Below are 16,623 nucleotides of genomic sequence, written 5' to 3' on the forward strand. Positions count from 1 at the left end.
CGCCCTCTGGCGACCTTCGATACGGAACCCTTATGTATTTTAGTGACTACTTGTCAGTACCACTCATATTTTTGTTTTCATTCAATTTTCAATATTTCCGGCTGTCTATAATTTCACCAGCAGCCATACGGTATACGGTAAAAAGGCTAAAGCTTGCAATAGAATGGCCTACAATCTTAGTATAGGAAATAACCAATATATTGATCAAAGTCACTGCTTTTTGATCAATTGTTCCTATGGTTAGTCACCAGATTTTTTTAAATTCGGAACAGTCATTAACAGATATATTAAACTAACAAATATTTAATTTGAAAGCAATCGCCTCAAAAGTAACCAAGTTATTTACAAAAGTCACTGCTTTCGATCGATCGTTCCTATGGGAACGTTCCTAAACTCACCAATATTAAATTTCACAATAGCTCAGAAAATAACGAAGTTATTAAGAAAAGTCTCTGTTCGTTACTTTGCAGTTTCTATAGGAACTAAATGATATAGTGATCCGATCCAGCTGAATCCGAGATTTACAACCTGTGCACTATATACAAGCCTACATGCAAATTTTCAGCTCTGTAGCTTTTACGGTCTAGGAGAAGTTTACATTGATCCAGACAGGCGGACGGACGGACACAACTACATATATGATCAAGAATATTTCTTGAGCCGAAATTTATTGTAATCTGCAGAAGCGACAACAGCAACTTTATAAAAGTCTCACCTTTCGTCATAAAGAAAGTAATAGACAACGCTTGTAACGGAGAAGTAGAATCATGCAATAAAACAAGAGATGGAAATTTACTGGCCAAAACGAAGGGCCTAGCCCAGGCGTTGAGACTGCTGAAGCTAACGATGTTTCATGACTTCCCAGTGTGCGCAAGCGAACACAAGTCACTGAACTCTACAAGAGGTGTCATTTACTCCAACGACCTTCGCAATGTCGAAGACAACGAAATTCTAAGTGAGTTAAGTTCACAGAAAGTTACCAAAGTAGACAAGATTAGGAAAATGGTAAACGGAGAATTAAAAGAGACTGGACTTGTCATCTTAACCTTCGCCACGACGTTTCTCCCTGAAACGTTGATGATTGGCTATGAAAGAGTAAAAGTTAGACCCTACATCCCATTACCACTCAAATGCAAGAAATGCTTCAGACTTGGTCACACAACAAAAAAACTGCAACAAGGAAAATCAACACTGCCATAACTGCTCCTCGGATCTGCACCCTGAAAATGTACAATGTGAAAAACCGAAGTTTTGTATTAATTGCAAATACGACATCAATGAGCAATTTAAGCAGCCCCATAGACAAAAACTGTCCAGCTTTTGTTAAGCAAAAAGAACTTCTTGCCATTAAAATAATAGAAAGAGTAGACCACAAAACTGTCTCAAGAATATACCACACTCGTCACGCACATCAACCCACGCCGTACTCAAAAATCATAACAACCCAGCAGACTCCCGAAGCAAAAGAAAAAACCAACAATAGCAACATCAACACAACAGCTTCCGTCATCCAGAGCAAAAGCCAACCTCACCAACTCAAAAACTACAGCGACGTTATGGTAGAAGACTCTGTCCCAAAACCTGGACCACATCAACACATCCTGGAGAAAGACGATGACGAAATGGAGATAGACTTGATCCAGGTGAAGAAGTCCATACCAGAATCGGACCGGAAACTCAGAAGTCAGATCAAACCAAGTGGTCTCGCGAAAACTCTGAAAGCAAAAACTGATAAGTCCACAGCCAATCCTAAAAACCTAACCAACCAAGTAGTTATTTAGTAAGCTCTACTAATAATCTTAAAGTGAACTCTCTTTTTTTTTCTTTTCACCGTTATGTTATCTATTATTCAATGGAACTGCAATGGTTATTTCAACAATTACATACAACTCCAATTAATTATTAAATCTGTCAGTCCAAAAAATATTATGTTTGCAAGAAACCCATCTACACTCCCACCTCAACATCCCTACTCCTCTCAATTATACACTCTTACATAAAAACTCAGCAAGCAACTCTCACGGCGGTGTTGCTATTCTAATCCACAACTCCATTCAATTCGACTCCCTCTCTACAAACAATGATTTTGATGCAATCACAGTCATGTTACATTCTAAAATGAAAATTCGTTTAATTAACACATTCTTTCCACCAGACAAAAGATTCAATTTACATAATTTAGTAAATATGTTTGGTTGTACCCACAGCAATACGATTATAACTGGAGACTTCAACAGCTGGCACCAAAGCTGGGGATCCCCAAGAAATAATCTTAGAGGTATAACTATCTTCAAATTTATTAATCGATCAAACTTCATCACCGTAAACGACGGGTCTCCAACCCACTACTCACTACTCAACACACCATTCTTTGACCCATATAGACCTCACTTTTGCCACCCCAAACCTAATGACACACATTAAATGGAAAACAGATTGTGACCTCCATGGAAGCGATCACTTTCCCATACACATTACCCTTTTTGACGAAGGAAAAATTGAAGAGCAAACTAGATCACCTAAATTTAAATTAGACCTCGCCAATTGGTCAGAATTTACAGCCCTGACAGAAAAGTACCACTCAGAGAGAACAGTCAGCAACGAACCCAATAGGGAAGCAGCTAACATAATCAAAATCATTAGACAGAGCGCAAACATAGCCATCCCCCAATCCAAACCTAAATTCAATCATAAATACACTGTCCCGTGGTGGAGTAAGAAGCTACAAGATCTCAAAAGTGCAAAGAATAGAGTATGGAACCAACTAAGAAGAAGCATCAGCACTGAAAATGTAATACAGTTCAGGAAAGCTAAGGCAATATTTAGAAAGGAACTTAAAGAGGCTAAACGTATCTCGCTGCAGAAATTCACAGCTGAAATTAACCCTAGTTCTACCCCCTCCAGAATTTGGAACAATATTAACTTATTTTGTGGTAGAAAAACTTCGCGTGAAATACACTGCCTAACATCCCCATCCGACCCTTCAGAAAGTATAACAAATAAAAACGATATCGCTCAGGCATTTGCCTCCCACTGGTCGGAAGCATCTGCCGATCACAATTTCAGCACGTCTTTTTGTGTACACAAAAACATATCAAAATCATTTCAACCCAACCTCGAAGCATCTACAGAAGACCAAATGTTGGAATGTGACATAAAACGTTTAGAATTCACCGCAGCCTTAAACAGTCTGAAGGGGAAGACTCCAGGTCTTGATCGAATCTCCTACCCAATGTTAAAAAACCTCTCTCCAGGCGTCTCTCATCGCCTTATAAATCTATACAACAACATCCTAAACAAGTACATCCCACAAAACTTCAACAATAGCCTCGTAATCCATTAGCCCAACACCGCCAAAATATCAATCAACTCTTATAGACCTATTTCACTAAACTCTTGTATCTCAAAAGTCCTTGACAAGATTATTTCAAATCGACTTTGGTGGCTTGCTACTAATAGCAAGCTGCTAGATAGTCGACAACTAGGTTTTTGAAAGGGTATATCGGTATCTGAATGTATAGCTATGCTAGACTATCAGACTACCGCGGCCCACCAGAAATCATCTTTCAATCATAAGTCTCGATTTTGAAAAGGCCTATGATAAGATAGGAGTGCACGCGGTAATTGATGAACTTGCCAGATGGAGAATAGGCCCAAAAATCTTAAACTACGTAAGAAACTTCCTGACAAACCGCCGAATCAAGGTCCAAATTAATAACCACTCATCAGAATTCAAGACCCTTTACAACGGCGTACCGCAGGGTTCTCCCCTGTCAGTGATCCTATTTCTAATAGCCTATAACAGACTATGTCGTACCATCGCTGTCCACAAATGCTTTGATTTTTTCTCTTATGCCGATGACTTTACAATAGTTAAAAAAATTAAAAAGAACTCAAATGCTCTAAACATTAACCCTTTAATCACTGATATCTTAAACTGGTGCAAGTATTCGGGAGCGAAACTCTCGGTACATAAATGCAAACATATGCATGTCTGCCGTAAAACCAGATGCAACTTCCAATTATCCTCCCAGACCTACAGACTAACGCCAAGCAAGAGTATAAGAATCCTAGGATTAACAATCTCTGAGAAGTACAGGTGGAAAGAGCATATAGACTAGAGGTGGGAAACTATCGATGGCACTATCGACACTATCGATGGTTGAGCACTATCGAGTCGACTCACTATCGATGGTGTTGCTCTTCCGATAGTAGTCGATAGTATCGATAGTAGATCAAGTATGCGATCAATGGACTCATATATAAAAAAGAGTGTATTATACGCAACGCACATCGGAAAAAGGTTATTGATCGAACTTTAGCGGAATTGATTGCCATAGATGTTCAGCCCTACAGCATAGTAGAGGATATAGGCTTTATAAAATACAGCAAAATATTGGACTGCAGATACCAGTTGCCAAGTCGCGCACATCTAACAAATGTGCTAATGATGGATTGCTTAAAGCTTGCGAACTGTTAAAGATTCGAAACATTCCGTGCTTTGCTCACACCTTAAATTTGGTAGTTCAAGATGGTTTAAACTTTGATGATGATGCAGCAACTAAGGCGTTAATTCAAAAATGCAAATCAATTGTCAGATTTTTCAATAAAAGTACAATTGCAAACTAAAAGTTTAAAATGGCACAAGACGGCTTTGCTTATTCGTTGCTACAAGAAACTCCAACTAGATGGAATAGTTTTCATTTTATGATTGAAAGAATATTAGTGACGCATGAAGAAATTGCTTTGGTACTATTATCAACAACAGATGCACCACTACCAATTTATGCTGAAGAAATAAAAGTGCTGAAGGACATGGAAAAAATATTGTCCTTTTTTCAACAAGTCAGCGAAAAAATAATTGGAGCACAATATGTCACAATCTCGCTTATTATTCCATTAACTTTTGGACTTTTACGAAAAATTCAAAATTTACATATCTTCGCAATTGCAAACTGACGTTGGAGCAAAAATGATAGCTGTTTTGTCGGAATCAATTGTAAAACGTTTGTCTCCATATGAAAAACGAACTCTGACGTGGATGGCAAAAAATTCTAGATCCGAGATTCAAAAAGGTTGGTTTTGAAAACAGTGCAAATGCTGATCAAGCCGGAAAATGCTTTGAAAACGAGTTAGCGACCTTATGTAAGAGTGGCAACACTGTGGACTCGGAACCCATCCAAACAACTCAGGACTCATTTTTCGACTTTTTGGATCATCAAGCTAGTGGTAGGCGTGGAAACGCGCGATCAGACGCCATTATTGTAAAGAGGCAGTATTTGGAAAGAGCCATAGTGCCGCAAGAAATGGATCCGTTGTTATGGATACAGGTAAAAAATTAGTTAATTAAATTAACTATGGATAGAAAAAATTCATCTGTTTTACATAAAATTTTCTTCAGGTTAACCAAATGGACTTTCCGCCCATCAAGACATTAATGATGAAATATTTTTGCGTTCCTGCAACATCTGTGGAGTCGGAACGTATTTTTAGCAAGGCAGGGCAAATTGTCTCTGACCGCAGAACACGGTTGAAGGAGGAAAACGTCAATATTTTATTATTCTTAAACCAAAATCTATGGATAAACTCTTCCAAAAAATTATAGTAATAGGTAATACAATTTTGGACATTTCTTATATCTTACAACATCGAATTAAACTATTTTTTAAATACTTTATTATAGTTAGCTTTGCCTTGTGCACTATCGAGGCACTATCGATGGTACTATCGTCCACTATCGATGGTGATGAAAAAACTATCGTCGACTATCGATGGTGCCGACTATCGATAGTTTCCCACCTCTAATATAGACATGCTAACAGTGCAAATGGCACAAAGACTGAACATAATAAAGTGGCTCTCTAATCAAAATTATAATTGCGACACTAGATCTCTTATTAACACTATCAACGCGTTGATTATGTCAAAGTTAGATTATTGCCTTCATTTCTATGGAAATTGCCCCTCAGATTCTAAGAATAAGCTAAAATCTTTGTACCATTCCGCACTAAGAAATGCATTTGGAGCATTTCGTTCAACCCCGATCAACAATCTCCTGTATGAAGCAGAGATATTGCCTTTGGAATCGAGATTCAAACTATCTATAGCAAAAATGTAAAAGTCTTTAATGCTAGTATCGAACAGTCCTGTACAGGAAATTGTAAACAGGATTAAGAAAGCGAAGAGAACTCCCAGAATCCCATCCTCCTTGCATAAAGCATTAAACTTCTGTATAGAGAATGGTTTAATGTTTGAGCCACCAAGACCAAGAGTACAAAAAAATCCCCCATGGCTTTTTACTGAGAAAACCCTAAAACTTTCTTTACACTTCACAACCAAGTCATTAACTCCGTCCATAGTTTACCAAAAGAAGTTTCTCAGCCTTAAAGAAGATCTGAGAGATTACAAGTTCATATACACAGATGGGTCAAAATCCAACCCAGGAGTGTCCTATAGCATAACAACAGAGACCGAGATTATTAAGACCGCCATATTACCACTCCACTCGTCGAACTACACGGCAGAAGCAGCAGCGATTTTAGCTGCCTGCACTTACGCCCAAAGCTTGAACCACCCCAGTGCAATATGCTCGGACTCTCAGCCATCCAAGCAGTAGGTCAGACAAGTAATCAAAACCCGTATATAACAACGACCCGCGATATTCTGACACACCAATACACAAAAATAATCATAGTATGGGTCCCAGGCCCAGGCCCGTTTCAGGGAAACGAAACAGCAGACTTGGCCACCAAACAAGCTCACCAATTCCCAAATATAATAGAGTCCAATTACAAAGATGGAATAAATTACATTAAGAGTACTTTCAAAGGACACAGTAGGGATGTATGGCTAAAAACATCAGACCATTACAGGGCAGTCAACCTAAGTCAAACCACAGCGAAGGACTCACAAATAAAGATAGAAAACCCCATCACTCTGGTCGACTTCGTCAAATTCCAAAGACTCCGGTTTGGACATACACGCCTCACCCATGAGTTTCTCTTTAAGAGAGAACTTCCACCACAGTGTGCTGAATGCAACAGAAGTAACACAGTCCTCCACATAATCATAGATTGTACCAAATACAATCCAATAAGAAAGAAATACCTTCCCTCTAATCCTCTCGACTCCCTTAACAACTCCAACGTCCTTTCCATTAAACAATTCCTCCAAGAAGCAAACCTATCCCATCTTATATAATCATCTGGTTCAAAGTCACGGTTTCAATTCAGAATATAAATAAATAAATATTTTAGGTGCAGATGCGGGTGGTGTTTATAAACATATTGGCATAAAAAAAATTTGTCGCAAATAGGGCTCGATATACAGTGGCGGCAAAAAATTTGAGACATAAATTGTTTGACCTTAAATTCTGATTCCATTCGATTTTTATATAATACTGGCTGTACCCTGCCACGTTTCGCTATGGCTCTGGTGGTGCTTCAAGTTGAGGTAATTTGATTTTGCGGCCAGCACAACAAATTCCTTTCATTTCATTATTGAACTTCAGAGCGATGGCATTGCTCATGTCGATCTTATCTTATCTGTGCGCAGGATTCAGCTACCCTTCCCATATGCAGTTCACTTCTTCGCGAGCTAAGCAATTGTGTTGCTGCAGACCGCGACTCTCGGGCTCGCAAATGCTCATGCTCAAGCCTGGCTGCACAGCTTTCTTTGGAAGAAGGCTGTATCCAAAATCACAAAGGACCGTTTTTATGGAATTTGGGTTCTTAATGCACCCACATCAAGAAAAGTAAAATACGATTTTATTCGAATTTTATTAAAACCAAACCATGTTTAGATGAAATCGTCATATCGTATACGCCATGACACTTCTATTACCTTAAGCATGATACCATAATCTGGAATACCAAGTTCTTCTTTCCAGCTTCTAAACACGCGGATGTACAAATATCGACTCGGCTCCTTCTGCTAAAAAAAGTTGTAAACCCAACAACAGCACTTCATTAGCCAGAAGCAAAATAATTGTGGTCTTATTGTCTAGGCTAGTAGCACTAGCTATAGCCTTGAAGCGACTTTAAAGTGCCATTTGATCCAATGGTCCTATAACAGCAATCTATACATATGTATGTATGTATATCCGGGCAGGGTAAACACTTTTGGCTTGCTTTCGATTGTTATTTTTGTATTTCGGTTTCGGTTTTTAGTACACATAAAAATAATACATACAAAAATCTAAATCTTGATCAAAAATAAATGTAAGTATTTAGATTGGTTTATCTTGTAATACACACGTACACAAATATTTATAATACACAAATATGTATATAAAATAATAATATATTTTATAAAAATAAAAAAAAATGCTACTATTATATTATTGATGTCGTGGCTTGGACGCATTTTTTATGGCTGTTTTAAAGTTACTAGGTCAACTAAATTAATAATTAGTTATTGCTGTTAATCGATTTTCTTTAAACATTACGCTCCTCTTTTGTTTTTGGGAGCTTGGATTTTTGTTGCTAAATTGTGTGCTGATATATGTATGTTACGTATAATGCATAAATATATTACAATTAATATAATTTTTGCTTGTTGCTTAGATCTAGGGGCTAAGGTGTTGATTTAAAGTTAATTTTTGCTAAACGATCACATTAAACACGCATTCTACGCTCACACGCGACATATAAAACAATCATTCATTCACTTAAAAATACGAATTTCGCCCTTAAGACTTAGAGAGAGTGTGTGTGCGGGAGGGGTGAGAGGACCTATTGGCACGAAAATTCAAGAGAAATGTTCGGAATCTGACCAAGAATCGTTATGACAATCATATGTAATCTTTTTTGTTCTCCTTTCTTTGTCACTAATATTTTATATCCAAAAAGATTTATTTCTAATTGCTATTATAGGCCAGGACTTTTCAATGTTTCATGCTCTTGTAGGAATGGCAACGGGTTCGACACCGGTTGGATAAATATTTGCAGTATCATACTCAACATTGGATTGATAGAAGAAAGTGGCAGAGATCGTAGTAAACCGCTTGATTTCTAAAGCAGGGGAAGATTTTGGTAGTTGGTGAATCGGGTAATCGTGGTCTCCTTGTTAGAGTCATTCATTGATTAAACCGAACCCTCTACGTTCTTAGTTTATAACTTCATTTTTGTTTTCAATGCTTTTATCAAAAGTTTTTGTTTTTGGACTTGCATTTTGCATTTAAATAATTATGTATAAATGTATATATGGCCTGTTTTTTGTCAAACGAAACAGGGCTGTATCCAAAAAGTCCCATGCACCGATTTAAATTACCTTGGTCCTAAAAATGTTGTCCGCTGTTTTGTATCCTCAATATCCTCCTCCCTTGCTTCAATCGTAAGTTCAAAAAAACTAACTCCAGACTCATCAAAATCCAACCATGTTTAGATATGAAGCGCTACTTTGGATACCCCATTATGTACTTTTATTACCTTTAATGTGACAGCCAAAAAATCGAAGTCGGACCGCTTTAAGACCAAGATTATTTAAATCGCTTCACGGAAATTTATATATATGTCTGTATATATATATATTCATATTTATATATATACATTGTATATGTATATATAAAAATAACACTTTTTTTATGTTTTTGTTTCATAGATGAATGACTGAGAGGTGTGGGGTTTTTTGTTTTGCTTTTTGAAAGAGGATGCATATTTGAGTAATCACAGCAAATCGGCGCAAACGCCACCAAACCACGCCATATAAAGAGGCAATAGATAGACCATTAAAGCGCGGCGTAACGTTATTTTCTCCGGTGAACTGGCTGTCGACCGGGTGCCATCATCGGCCGTTGAATCATCTTCGCCATTACCCTCGTCACCATCAACCTCGTTCCGATCTTTGGTAATGTGTGTAGTGTGTAGCAAAGGATCCTTATCATCCACATTGGGCCGCGAAGTGTGTGCGATAATCGGTGGACGCCTACCATCTTCGTCGTCGTCATTGTCATCGTTTTCTCGCACGGAGGGATCAACCACATCGGGCTTATGGCTGGGTTCGAAGGGACCCAAGCCGGACCCGTCATCGTCATCCTCATCATCTTCGAAGCCCGATCCAGATCCATGGCCACTACCCATATAAGGTTCCTCTGCAATGTAGCATCCCAGTTAAATAAAATATTCTTGTTTAGAACTTACTTAAGCGAAAACTTACCCTGCTCACTCCAGTCCACATCTTGACCATTATAGGCATTACGCAAGTGGTTAATGGCATTCTTTAGATGGGCGAGCTGCAAGGACATTTGAGCTGTCTGGCGAGTACTAGCGGGATTGCCATTAAACTCCGGATTCGATCCATGCTCTGTGGTAATGGAGTGCATGTATCTACAAATAAGCATGTACAGAAATGCTCGCGAGTTAATTAAACCAAATACTGAATGCTATTATGGCCCAACTCACCTATCTATGGTGTGCCCGTTCCAACACATGCCATCTACGTCCGAGCTACTTGCTATATCCTCATTACTGCATGTAGAGCTTGGCAAATTTGACCAGAATTTCTTGTAATCCTTTACCCGTTGCCGTATATCTCGAACAATCCTATCCAAAATTGGCTCACGTGCACCTCCACCGCCGCCATTGTTTTCACCATCGTCGTTATCACGACGGTTGTTGTTTTGTTGCTTGCGCCTTTGTTGTTGTTGCTTTCTGCGTTGCTGTTGCTGACGGCGCCCTCCGCTTCCGCTTCCGCCTGCTCCTCCTCCGCCGCTAGCCGCACCATTGCCATCATTGTTGTTGCTTTGCTCTTGAGATTGTTGCTGCAGTTCCTGTGATCCTGGTTCGGCTGCACGACGATCACGTAAGACAATAGCCTCATCCAATGTGGCATCAATGTCTAAGGTATCCGCTTCTGAAGAATTCTCCACAGGATGTTCTTGGACAAGGCTTCGTCTCAGCTTTGCAGGTACAGATCGTTGGGTTCGCCCCAATGTGGGCCGGCCACAACCCTGAAACACTCGATTGGTAATATCTGCCCCCGAATCCTGCAACGATGGCCAGAAAATGATGTCGGTATTTAATAATGAGTCAAAGAATCAATTATACTATAATTTATACATATGTATATAACAACATCTGTATAGATGTATGTATGTGTTTGTGACATGAATGAGATGCTTTACATATTATACTCGAAAACTTTTTGTCTTCCGGGAATTCCACCCATAAATTGTGTTCAAAATTCATGCACAACATTTAAATTTATGCTTTTTCAAAATTTACACATGAATACTCATAACGTATTGAATTTTGATTACTACAATAATATTTGATCTCTGCCCGGCCCTCTATCACTACCTGCTATTCGCTCATTATTTCAATTTGTTTTGTTCAGTTGGACGATTTATTGCCCAACATTTGGTTCCCATATGAATCTAATTTATATTTCCATTTTAAGTTCTATAAAATCTGTTTGGATTTTTGTTTTTGCTTTGGGCTTTTCTAATGTTGTTGTCGTTGCTATGCTTGTTGTTGGTGTTGGTGCGTGGCGGCATTCCGCTTTTAATGTGTTTATATTTGTTTTTGCTTACTTTCTTCTTAAGAGATTTTGCACGAATTGTCGGCCCCATGAAACAACTAGCGAAATAGCGAAATAGTTCCATAATATAATTTGTATTTGCGGTTGATTGCCATCTCATTGTTAACGAGGAAGCATTTATGGGTGACCTTTAGCGGGTCTTGAACTGCTAACTGTGCCTTAGCCGGCTGGGGTTCATACAAAGTTGGGGGGCATAGCAGTCAGTTGACTTTTGCCAGGCGATAAAACACATCTGATAAAAACTATCAACAACAGCTTTAGCTTAACGGTATTTGCTCGTTTAAGTATTTCGATAAACAGTGGACGCCTGGGCTCAACTAAAGCTCAGCTAAAGGAGCAACTATATTATATAGCTTTCATTGAAATGCTAGATCTAGAATTCAAATTTCAATTTGAAAAAGTTAAATAGCTTCTTTTTTTAAATATTTATGTTTAAGTGAATTGCGATTTGCGTAAATTATTTAAATTTAATCAAAACGGCAGCTGTTTGCGAAACGAGTCACAAATTTGAGGATATGCAAATAAGAATTTGACTTCAGATAGCAAATAACTTAAAAAAAAAACAACGCTAGATACATACAAACATATGTTACATACGAATAAGAAGAAAACACACCTGGAAATTCATGATGGCCTCTGAAATCTTAATGTTGATGGGCTCGACAACCATCACAATATTGAAGGAGCCAAGCATACGTTCGGCCACCTTGTCCATGGCGAGGGCAAAGTTCTCCCATTCGGCGTCGAATTCATGCTGATAGTGAAGACATCCTTTGATCACGTTGACACAGTAGTTGGTGCAAGGCTTTTCCATATAGCCTTTGCAGGCACCACAATGCTGCATTTTAGTCAGTGCCCCAGTGCAATCTGCGTTCAGTCGTATCTAGAGGATGTTAACCGAATGCCATTATGTGTTCACGGTTTGCTGTTGTTGATATTTTTTTTTTTGTTGGTTGGGCTACTTACATTTAGTATTTTCTTGGATACTTCGGCGGCAGTTGCCAGGGCCTGGCCATAGGTTCTTGTGGCCACAAAAGATCGTTTGATTTGTACGGAAAGCTTATCGGGCACATCGCCAAATGGTTTCAGTTCCTTCATGTGCTCACTCACACAACGCATGTATCTGAATGTAAGTATAGGATCGAGAAATGTGAGAGTTAGAAAAATAAATAGCGGAAATCAGCTCTTGTAATTGGCATGGCTCAACGCCTTCGCAAGAAACATTTTATTTGGAAAATCATAAAAATAGTTTTTCTGCGGTGCAGTGCCCGTTTGGCTGCCTTAAAGCATGACAGCCATTGCACTTAGAGGGCCTGGCTGAAAGTGCTGCCAATGCCTCTAACTTAATGCTCTCAATGAGTTATAAACCTGGTTTCTAACGCACCAAAAGAAAGGCAGTATGAGAAATCTTAGATTCTTTACTAGCGATAAGGTAAAAGTACTTTTACTTAAGTTGCAGTTCATCTATTTATGTAGAAAATCAATCATTTGGAGATTCTCTCCGTTTTTAGTTTCTTTTTCACACATCCATTTAATGTGTTTATGGATGCATGTATGTTCGTATGTGTGTGCGTGTGTGTGTTTGTATGTATGTATGCAGGTGTACCTACAAGTAAATACTTCCTGTTTAGCCATTTGGCTTTCAAATCGTCTGTCCTTCTTCAGTGGAGACTGCTGAACTAAACCCTTCATTAAATAGCCTCAAATGTATGAAATGAACCTCCTCTATCTTTACAGACCAACCGCACAGAGGCAAACAGCAAATAAAAAGGCAAGTGGCGGCAATTACGCGACAACGCACTATATCATATAGCATCCATACAAACGGCAAAGTCACGAACAGTGACTTTTCTCAATAACTTCGTTATTTGAAATTGAATATTTGTGAGTTTATTACATTTATATAGTATGACTGTGCTAAATTTGATCAATATCGGATGGCTATATCATATAGCTCCCATAGGAACGATCGTGACTGTGATCGATATTTTCGTTATTTGCTATGCTGAGATTGTCGGCCGTTCTTTTTGCAAACATTAGACTCTTTACATAAAACGTTTTTTCACTTTAACGGCCAATGGTATGAAATGAGTGACAAAAAACTCTCGGCCCTCTGGTTTTTTTCTTTTTGACATTGGCCTTCAATATTGAAGCGAATTGTACACTGGACGCTCTTAAGCTTAAGAAGTGTTCCATCAATTGGAAATTAAATCGCTCCCATTTTTATAAGCTACGATTTTTGCGACGTAAAATGAGCATTAGCCGCACTGTGCATTGTTTATTGTCGTCGCATTAAACCGACAACGCGCCAAGGCACGTACGAGGCAAACTAAAACGATGACAATAAAAACGAATTCGCAAAACGGCGATGAAAAGAAGGCAACAATTGGAAATCACGTGGGTAACACGAACCATAGGGCTGAGCCAATGGCGAAAGGGGCAAGCAGTTGCAGCAACTTAAGTGTTGTGTGGGAAACGCTTCTTTTATTAGATCAAACACCCACAAAAGGAAATGTAACCGATACAACTATGCTGTTGTAAATATTTTTGGTCAATTGCAAGAGTCGAGTCAATAAACGTCTTCCATTAGGTATTAAAAGACAGCAATATCATCTGAATTTCGTCTTATGAAGTTCACTTGGTTCGGCGAAGACAACACAACGACCTGGTTTATTATTTTTATTGGCTTTATAAATTGAACCGTGCTCCCAACTCTCACTGAAGCACTCTCTAAAAGGGTCTAACAGAATTTAATCGTCTGGATGGGGCTGATGTCAAAGTCTTGTCAAAGACTGCACTCTTAGCGTTCGTAAGTCAGTCAGTGATACTTTGCGGTTTCACACGTCTGTAGTTTACATCCAAAGCTGAATTGGGAGTGGGTTGTGGGGCTGAGTTTCGGGTTCGAGTTACTTGCAGGCACTTACTTTTCGTCAAAGGCATATTGTGAGTTGAGCACTGTGAACATCTTTCTATAAAGAGTGCTGAAGAATTTGTCCATGACCTCCATTAGATCAACGCGGCCGTGAGCAAAATATTTCTCCAGTTCGCTGAACAGATCCGAAAAGACATCCGAATTTTTCTGATAGATAACTCCATAGGTACGCATAAACATTGTGTGGAATTGAGTCTTTGATTCCAGCAGCAGGCTACGGAAAATATCTAAAGAAGAAAGAAAGAAAAAATACGACAAAATATTTACACATCCGCTTAATGTTTAAAGATCGCATGCTTCTTCGCAACTAGTCGCATCCGTTCTAAATTAATCTCAGCACCCGCACTGTCGCCCTTCCCGAGTGCCTGCCTCCTGCCCAGCAGCCCATGTCAATTGACATTTGTAACTTGAGGCCAGCATGATTCAAGCAATTGTTACCTCTCGACTAATATCTAGCATGTTTTCGATTCTCGCTCCCCCAAAACTGTTTCTGGTTTCCTTTTCCTTCAGTTTCAAGTGGCTTACTGACAAACGATTCTGCTTCGGTAGCCGCAGACCTTACCATTAAATTTGGTTGCTTTGCTTCCCAACAGTCCGGACATTTTGGTTATTTGCTCTTTGAAATGCCATTCCAGTTGCTGACGGGATTGCATGGCCATTCGTGTTTCCATGTTGTAGGTACAGCATGTGCCCACAGAAGGCGATTCACAATAGCGGAGAACTCGTTCTGAAACAAGAAAAAACAGAAAATACGTTTACTAAGATCATAAATAGGATGAATACATGACGATATATGTACATTGGATTCAAGTAGGCCTTGTTTTTTAATTTTTTTACTTAAGGTGTGTAGAGTTTTTGTTCATTCAGTTTCCCTTCGACCTTTGGCTGGGACAAAAAAAAATTAAATTCGCAGACTTTTCCCCCTTTAAAAACCCATCAAATTCAGGTAAGAACCGTATGCTAAGACAGAAAGGTCTAAAAATTAAATTGTCCTCTCATTTCACCATAGAAGCCTAGCAATGTGCTGTCCAAGTCGTTGGTATCGAGATACTCCTTGCGTGCAATGCTGCTTGATCGACTGCAGCTATTGCTGCCCCTCATCAACTTGTTGCAATTGCTGTGGAGGATTTAGCAGGTTTTGCTAAGAACTCAACCAACAAATGACGGGGTAAAACATTACTGGCGGACACACACCGAATTGACAAAATTTATTAATGGTCCTGGACCTCTAAATTCCTTATATTTATATCTAAACGACTGTAAGATGGAGGACATCCATTTTAGTCCGTTTTTTATATAATCTAAAACTGCAAACACCTAGTTTCTTGTTTCATTGACGGATTGGTCAAGTGTGGGTATTAGCAGTGTCTGCCATGACAACACGAACGAAATCACTCAGTATCGTTGAGAAGCGGACTACATCGAAATCTACTATCGCTAGCTAAGGCATTTACAGCCTTTTTTGCTCTTAACTTTCCAATCAGAGCGCCGGGGCTAACTTCGACCGGGTCAAAGTTTGTATACCCGTGCCTACATGCAAATTTCAACTCTGTAACCCCTCCGGTCTAGGAGGAGTTCGCGTCGATTCAGACGGACGGACATGGTAATTCGAACTAGTCTCGTTTATATGGTCGGAGTTGCCTTTTTCTATGCGTTGCACACTCCTGACCAAAATGAATATACCCTTTTTGCAAGGGCATAAAAAATGACGTTTTAGTATACTCAACGAACCTATCCCGAAAATTTCTGTCCCTAACTTATATGGTCTCACTTATATGGTTTCAGTGTTCATACAGACGGACGGACGACGGTCTTTCAAATTACCTCAGCTGCTAACGCATAACGTAAGGCTAGTCAAAAATTTTTTCTGCATTTCAGTTACTTGACATTCTAAGAAGAAGTTGTTGCCCACTTGACATCGTCAAGCAACGATCGAATCAATAACATTTCATAGGAAAACAAACGAAGAGTAGCTACCAACCAAATAACATGCAGAGAATAAAGGAAAAGTAATCTGAACCGTAGATACGGGAGTGGTTCATTCTCGCGCTTCCTAAAGATACATACATAGATGTATGTACATATAAATTTTATTTACGCAAACATTTAACACATTTTCAGGTAGAAAACGAGAGACAGAAATATGCATTTGG

General features: G+C 39.0%; 1 protein-coding gene and 1 long non-coding RNA gene across 3 annotated transcripts in view; one reads left to right on the plus strand and one right to left on the minus strand.

The window, feature by feature from the left end:
- Window positions 1-8,129: 8,129 nt before the first annotated feature.
- The window catches only part of dlp (dally-like), a 36,959-nt gene continuing 28,465 nt past the window's right edge, over window positions 8,130-16,623 (minus strand). For both annotated transcript variants that reach the window (XM_068302438.1, XM_068302437.1), the window contains 7 exons: window positions 15,033-15,197; window positions 14,463-14,697; window positions 12,505-12,661; window positions 12,155-12,421; window positions 10,401-10,984; window positions 10,156-10,325; window positions 8,130-10,090 (listed from right to left, as the gene is read on the minus strand). In XM_068302438.1, coding sequence (XP_068158539.1) covers window positions 9,666-10,090; window positions 10,156-10,325; window positions 10,401-10,984; window positions 12,155-12,421; window positions 12,505-12,661; window positions 14,463-14,697; window positions 15,033-15,197 — 2,003 coding nt within the window. In that variant the 3' untranslated portion in view covers window positions 8,130-9,665. The remainder of the gene's footprint in view (window positions 10,091-10,155; window positions 10,326-10,400; window positions 10,985-12,154; window positions 12,422-12,504; window positions 12,662-14,462; window positions 14,698-15,032; window positions 15,198-16,623) is intronic.
- On the plus strand, window positions 15,184-15,784 carry LOC137586417 (uncharacterized). The gene is made up of 3 exons (XR_011033785.1): window positions 15,184-15,280; window positions 15,338-15,416; window positions 15,480-15,784. It is a non-coding gene; the product is annotated as an uncharacterized lncRNA (long non-coding RNA).

The sequence above is a fragment of the Drosophila tropicalis genome, unplaced genomic scaffold (genome assembly GCF_018151085.1).
Source record: "Drosophila tropicalis isolate 14030-0801.00 unplaced genomic scaffold, ASM1815108v1 contig_993, whole genome shotgun sequence".
NCBI lineage: Eukaryota > Metazoa > Arthropoda > Insecta > Diptera > Drosophilidae > Drosophila > Drosophila tropicalis.